Below are 7801 nucleotides of genomic sequence, written 5' to 3' on the forward strand. Positions count from 1 at the left end.
AATAGGCTTTAAAAAAAAATAACCACAAAGAGAAAGAAAGACAGCCACAAGAATTGCAAACATCCAGTGGGTGAAACTTGCTTGACAGTACCTGGCACAGGGTTTTCCCCTGTGGTGACACCTATCTGTCAGTGTCATGAGAAAGCTGTCGCTCTGAAAGAAATGTGCTAGCAGATGGATGGATGGCACCATCTCTGAAACCTGAACTGAAATAACAGCAAGGAGCTCATATAAATGTTACTGGGACAAAATGGAGAATGCATGAAAGTAAAACTATGATCGAAGGAAAAGAAGAAACCTCATGTTCCTTTAATCGCTGGTCTGTTTCAGACCACAAAAGGAACATCGAGTCCCACCTGTCCAGCAACAACACACGAGAGGTGTGGCAGGGAATGCAAGACATCATCAACCACAGAGGCAGCACTGCGAAAACAGAAAACCCGAATGGGCAGCTGGCAGAGGAAATAAACAGCTTCTTCGCCCGCTTTGAAACACCACAACTGCAACACTCATCTGCTTCAGCCCTGCTCCCATCCTCATCCTCACCTGGTTCCTGCACCGCTCCACTCACTGTAACGGAGCACGATGTCAGACGTGTGCTCCTAAAAGTGAACCCCAGGAAGGCGGCCGGTGCAGATGGAGTACCTAGCAAGGTACTAAGAGCATGCGCACACCAGCTCACCCTCATCTTCACCAGACTCTTCAACCTCTCACTGGATCAGGCAGCCATCCCATCCTGTCTAAAATCAGCCACAATCATCCCAGTGCCGAAGAAGTCTCCCATCTCCAGCCTGAATGATTACCGCCCTGTGGCCCTCACACCGGTAATCATGAAATGCTTTGAGAGACTAGTCCTTCAGCACATCAAGGATTACCTCCCCCCAGAATTCGACCCCCACCAGTTTGCATACCGTGCAAACAGATCCACAGAAGACGCCATCGCCACAGCCCTCCACGCTGTGCTGAGTCACCTACAGTAGAGCAGCGGCAATGCTACGTCCGAATGCTCTTTGTGGACTACAGCTCAGCCTTTAATACAATCATCCCGGACATCCTCATCACCAAACTGGTCACTCTTGGCCTCCCTCCTCTCACATGTGCCTGGATAAAGGATTTCCTCACAAACCGGCCCCAGACTGTAAGACTCGGCCCTCATCTCTCCTCCACTCGCACACTGAGCACCGGCTCCCCACAGGGCTGTGTGCTGAGCCCCCTCTTGTGTTCTCTCTACACCCACGACTGCAGTTCGACCCACAACAACACTCTCATCATCAAGTTTGCTGATGACACCACGGTAGTCGGACTCATCTCGAAGGGAGACAAGGCAGAGTACAGAGAGGAAGTCCTGAAGCTGGCAGCATGGTGTTCAAAAAACAACCTGGCACTGAACACTAAGAAAACCAAAGAGCTCATTGTTGACTTCAGGAGACACAGCACTGACTTGGCCCCCCTCTACATCAACGGGGAGTGTGTGGAGAGGGTCCACACTTTCCGGTTCCTTGGTGTCCTCATCTCTGCTGACATCTCCTGGACAGGAAACATCTCAGTGGTCATCAAGAAGGCTCAACAGCGGCTGCACTTCCTGAGAGTCCTCAGGAAGTACAAGCTGAACTCCAACCTGCTGCTGACCTTCTACCGCTCGTCCATTGAGAGCCTGCTAACCTACTGCATCACGGTATGTTACGGCAGCTGCACCAAAAACAGTTTCTTCCCCAAAGCGATAACCACCCTGAACTCACACATGCACAGATAACACAGCCCCCCACTTCCCACTTCCTCTATATGGACCACCACTGTGCAATACCAATTCTACGTGCAACAACTCAACTGTATATACAAAACACTATTTATACTATTTATACCAATTCCATGTGCAATACTCAACTGTATATACATAACGCTATTTATTACATATTACTTACATATTACCTGTATATTGTACATTATATATATATATATATATGGTTTTTTCCCTATGTTAATACTGTCCATATGTACATAATGCTGCAGAACTGTATCCCCCCCCCCAGCATGTTTAGACTGAGTAGGAGATGCTCTATATCTCATTGTACAACTGTATAGTGACAATAAAGGCATTCTATTCTATTCTATTCTATTATGGAATTTTTGAATGTCAAATTTCAGAAAAAATAAATTTCTTCACATCCTTTTCAGCACTAGAAGCGTGTCCCTCATTTTCCCACAAACAAACTCTTTGTCCTATATTGGGTTTGTTGGGATCAGCTCATCCTGCTCCCCACCAGATATTTATTGTTCCCTCCAGGACCACTAGAGGGCAGTGCTTCAAAAAACAGTGAGTAGATCTGCTTCCTGTATCACAAACACGGAAAAGGAGTTGCGGGAAGAAGTTGTTGAACTTTGTCAACGCAATGATAGTAAATCTTCGTTATTTTTTGCTTTCTGTTCTAATCTAACCAACATTTCGCCAGTTGATTTCGCCTAACCCACGGAGGCGGGTGGATACGTGTCTGTCTGCCTTTATTTGTCGATTTTCGCTGTTTTTGAAAGCGAAAGCAAATTGAAGCGGGCCTGTGAAGCCATGTCTGACAACATGGAAGAGGATGAGCCTTTACCTCTCCAGCAGGAGCTGACCTGCCCTGTATGCCAGGGCATATTCCGGGACCCGATGCTGCTGCCCTGCACCCACAGCTTCTGTCGGCAGTGTCTGGAGGAAAATTTTAAGTACAGCAAAAAGTGTCCCGTCTGCAGGGAGGAGTGTGAGAAAGACAAGGCCATCGCCAATCGTGCGCTCAATAGCACCTGCGAGTCCTTCCTTAAACAGACGAACAAACGACCGAAAACCATTCAGCCCAGTGACGCAGTCTGCAACCTGCACCTGAAACCCCTGGAGCTGTACTGCGAGAAGGACGAGGAGCCGGTGTGCGTGGAATGCGTCACTCTGCACAGCACCCACAGGCTGTACACACTGAGCGATGGGGCGCCCATGTGCAAGGTAAGAGTTCCCCTAACCAGTTTGTCAGATTCTTCTTGAGAAAGAAAAAAAGTGCTATGCAATCCTGTTTCCACCAGCAGGAACTGGTTTGTTTGAGATTTCTTAAAAGCTGACAAACTGTAGTTGCAGCTGCTCATTTAGTAATATGTTATGTAAAGGTGTTAACAGTAAGTTTACCAAACTTGGTTTAAGGCCAGTGCCAGACTAAAAAAGAAAAACTGAATGTGGATTCAAATTACAAATGCGTTTTTAGTTAGCGTTAATGTCCTTTCTATCAGCTATGTAGGCTCTGATATAATGTCATCAGCAGCAACGGTGGCAATTTTGGATCTTCTGTAAAAGGAGATAATCAAGAAGTATATCAGATGCCCGTTATCTGCCATCAAAGACAGAAAATTGTTCACAGGATTGTTATTGCAGTCTGTACAACCACCTGAAGCACCACAGTGAATGCTTGTGAATATCTTGGCCTGCAATAAACGTTGTCACCCTTTTTTGGTAACAGCTCTCTGGTAACTCTATCCCCCTACAACAATTGTTTTAAAGCACAATCTTTTGGGCAGCAGTGGCTCTGGTAGCAGAAAGGGTCAATCCCCAGATCCTACAGTCTGTTGAAGTATCCTTGAGCAAGATACTGATAGATGGATAGACATAGTAGGAAGAACTTTGAATGCTCATATTAAATAGAAGGCACTATATAAGTATCTCCTATAAGTACCAGACCATTTACAATTTGATATCCTGTTATCTGTCTAACATGTGTATATTTGTGTTGTGTGTGTAACCCTTGTCACTGGCCTAAAACATTTTGTGCTTTTTTGCAGAAGGAGCTGAGCGAGAGAGTCCACATTTTTGAAAAGAAAGTGGACTCGTACAAGAAAACATCTCGCAATCTCAAAAACGCAGTGACCTATATCAAGGTAAGGTGACTGACATGTCTCACGGTGTTCTTATTACATGAATAGTGATTAAGCTGGTTATTAATAGCAGCAGGACTGTTATTTTGAATTCAGACATCTTCAGTTTCTAAAGCGTGGCTTCCTGGGGCGATCTGTAAAGTACTTTGCCCCCTTATGTTAAACTGATCCGGTGCAGATTAAATAAATTAGAGAGAAATATGACTCAGAAACATCGCAAATACGTACAATGTTATCCACAGGCAAAAAGTAAGATACACAATTGTGTACAGTGATTCATGTGTAACTTCTGTGGACTCACAAATACATGCTTCAATCCACGCACTAATACAAAGCAATTTGACCACACGTGCACGGTTCTGTCTATTGAGAACAAGAAAAGACTTTTTCATTAAAAAAAAAAAGGTAATACATTAAAAAAAGACAAATACAGAGAGAAAGCCCAGATGTCTCCATTTCAGTCTGTGACATGAAACAAAAGTTACACACAAATCACTGTACACAATTGTACGCTTGTGGATCATATCGTTCATATTTGCAACGCTTTTAAAGCATATTTCTGTCCATAGGTTATGGGGTATTAATTTCACTGCTTCACGTTAATATTTTTCTGGCATACAGCACAAATGTACAGTACAAATCTGCTCTGTCTTAATACAGTATCAGGCTGAAGAAGCAGAAAAGCAGATCAAAGCAGAGTTTCAGAGGCTTCACGACGTGCTCACCGCAGAAGAAGCGATGCGTCTTAAAGCTCTGTCTGATGAGGAGGGGGAGAAGATCGCTGGCATACAGAAACAGATTGAAAGCACAGAAAAGGATGTTGTCGCTATGAAGGAGCTCATTGATACAATTAAGAAGGAGATGGGCAATGAGGATCTACCACTCCTCCGGGTAAAAAAAAACAAAAAAAAAGTCTGTTATCACAATGTCGTTTTGTGTCTCACGAGCGCTTTACATGACTTGAATCAAACTGATTTCGGTCACTTTTTTTGTTTCAGAATTTCCAGAATTTAAAAAGACAGTAAGTCCCTGCAAAACTTGCTGTAATCAGAAATAATCTTTGCAAAAACAATCTCTGTTATAGATTAAATACATCTAAAAAATTCATTACAATGATGTTTTTGATAAATATTTGCACAATCGTCACATTACAGTTTTTTCTTTTATTTAGCTCTCTGCTGTCTTTTGCTAAGTTACAACTGTCTCTCATTAACTTTCCACATTGCCGTCTCTTGTCTAGAGCTCACTGGTCTCGTTCAGAGCCTCGCCTTCCCTACGGATCCCTTTTGAACGTGGCCAAACACGTTGGTGGTCTGGGCTTCAACGTATGGAAGAAAATGCAGTCTCATGTGAAATATTGTGAGTACGTTACACAGTGGGATTTTGGAACAGTGGAACTGCCTTTATTGCCCGAAATATACACAAATTTTAGAAGACACACGTGCACTAGAGTGCATCTGATAGGCTAAACTTTATTATAAGAATTGTGAATGTAGATCAGTATTGCACTTCAGTCATTGCCTGAAAACCAGTGTTGTATGGACTGAGCTGTTCATCATGTATTTGTTATCATTTGACAGTGATCCAGATCCTCCATGAAAACTAAGCTTGAGCTTGAGGATGGCTATACTACAGTATTTCAGGACCGAATACAAAAATAACTAGTCTGTTTATTTATTTCAGACAGAAAAAAATGCCACTGAACCTTGGAATCAGTACATTTTAATACTAGTTAGTCTTTTCCTGCCAGCACTTAATAGTGGATGTTTGTAGTCTTGAGCTCTAGAACAGTACATGGAGATTGTACATGACTTTCCTACATTTAGTACATTTAGCATATCTCTTCACAAGAAATTTGACCCCCATTGTGCCTTTTCTCACCCTGTGTGTGCAGATCCAGTGCTGTTGAACCCGAACACAGCCTCGCCTTGGCTGTCTTTGAGTTCAGACCTGGTCAGTGTGAAGGAAAGCTCAGAGCGGCTGACCATCCCCGATAACCCACAGCGCTTTGATCCCTGCGTCTTTGTCCTAGGTGCTGAAGCTTACACCTCCGGGAAACACAAATGGGATGTCTTTGTAGGTGACAACCCCAAGTGGATAGTGGGAGTGTGCAGAGAGTCATTGCAGCGTAAAAAGAAGTTTACAGTTGCAACAAACCGCGGTGTGTGGGCCTTAGGACTGAGCAAAGGGGTGTATAATGTAATGACGACTAAGCGTGAAGAGCTGCAGCTTCAGCAGCGACCTGAAAAGATTCGAGTCAAGCTTAATATAGAAAAGGGAGAGGTGTCATTTTGGGATGGAGGGTTAGGGAAGCACCTGGTCACACTTACACACAAGTTTGAAGGTGCGATATTTCCTATTTTTGGTCCCGGCCTCCATAGCTCGCCCATGGCTCTGGTTCCAGGAAAAATAGCTATACACATGTCAACAACCCAAGATAAGGTTATTGACGTGAAGATGCAAGATTGAAAATCAATGATGAAAAACTTTTAAAAGCAAGAGAAACTCGACAAGCCTTTATCAGTCGATCAGGGGCAACGAGAACATCAAATAAAAGTTTAAAAGATTAAATCTGCCAGTAGATGAAACATCAGTTTAAGTATAAAGATGAAAATAATGACACTGACATAATGTTCGAAGCGTGTGATAAAACACAATGTCAGAAACACAATTTAGAGTGAAATGCCTAAACTTTAAAACATGCAAACCAGCCTGCAAAAGACAGTCAAGATGAAACGTGTTGACGGCGTGCAGAAGACAGAAACCAAGAAGTGATCAAAGGATGACACTTTGTGCCGTAGTGCCTTTGCTGAGGGAAACCGAATCCACTGATCTTTTGGCACCTTGCTAGTGACCGACCAAAGGAGGAAAAAGTAAACTGAATTTGGGATGTCACGCTATGTTGTATCGAAGATGATCGCCATGATCGAAAGGTTCTTGCTGTGTTAATATTACTGATATGATAGTCTCATAAATAATTAACAGTGACTGTGACATATGACACCACCAACATAGGTGGTGATATTACAGCTTAATGCGGGCTGCCGTTCAGGCTGTGATTTACAACCACAGTAAGGATGTGGTTATTTATATCAGAGCGATGAAATATCAGCCTGTGGTCCACACACAGACACTCACGCTTTCTGTCTCGTCTCTACTCATAGGTGTATTTTGTTATTTCTTTCTTTTTTCTTTGTTTTCACCTTGCATTGCAATGATGGAAGATTTCAGGCTGTATTGATTTGTTTATGAGTTCACAGCGTTGCCTTTACAGTGTTTATTTTGCACAACTGTTTTCTGGCCCTCTGCACCTCCCTACCCTCGTGTTTTGAGCGTAGTTAATGTGGCCAAACAGAAACAAAACACATGACAAAAACAAAGGATTGGACTGAGAGCTTTATTTTTTTTTAACCCTTCAATGAAATAAAGGCGATGATGGTGATTAAGTTTGAAACTTCACTGTTATAAAGTCACTTGCTTCTGGGTTTTAGGGGATGATATTGTAGTTGTTGTTAGCCTTTGATTCATTTGATTTCTGTGAGTAATAGGAATATTTCTTGAAATATACACTTAAATGCGCTTCAAATGTTTTTGGTAATGCTGATGTTTTGGATTAAAATGCAAAATGAAACTGCTGATTGTTGGGATAGTTAGACTGCTATGCTGGCTATCATTCACTATACTAAGTTCATGCTTAGCAACACTTTGTGATATAAAATATGCTACTACAGTGTGTGTAAACATTAACACTTGTGTGTAAGTCTTCAATTAAAAACTGTTTCAAATTAAATGTGTGTTGAGTTCTTTTCAAAACGTTTGCAAACAGTATGGGGAACTTTATTCGGCAGGGAGCAGATGAGTTCAGCAGTGGTGAAAATAATACTTTAACTTGTTAATTTGCAGAAAATCA

At 42.5% G+C, this 7801-nt stretch overlaps 1 protein-coding gene across 1 annotated transcript; it reads left to right on the forward strand.

Moving 5' to 3' along the window:
* The first annotated feature begins 2321 nt into the window (after positions 1-2321).
* Positions 2322-7272, forward strand: trim35-28 (tripartite motif containing 35-28). The gene is made up of 6 exons (XM_080897156.1): positions 2322-2974; positions 3799-3894; positions 4552-4782; positions 4890-4912; positions 5132-5250; positions 5786-7272. Exons 1-6 carry the CDS (start codon positions 2561-2563, stop codon positions 6358-6360), a joined length of 1458 nt encoding a protein of 485 aa, XP_080753282.1. The 5' UTR covers positions 2322-2560; the 3' UTR covers positions 6361-7272.
* Positions 7273-7801: the final 529 nt, after the last annotated feature.

The sequence above is a fragment of the Rhamphochromis sp. 'chilingali' genome (assembly GCF_963969265.1).
Source record: "Rhamphochromis sp. 'chilingali' genome assembly, chromosome: 11".
Classification (NCBI taxonomy): Eukaryota; Metazoa; Chordata; class Actinopteri; order Cichliformes; family Cichlidae; genus Rhamphochromis; species Rhamphochromis sp. 'chilingali'.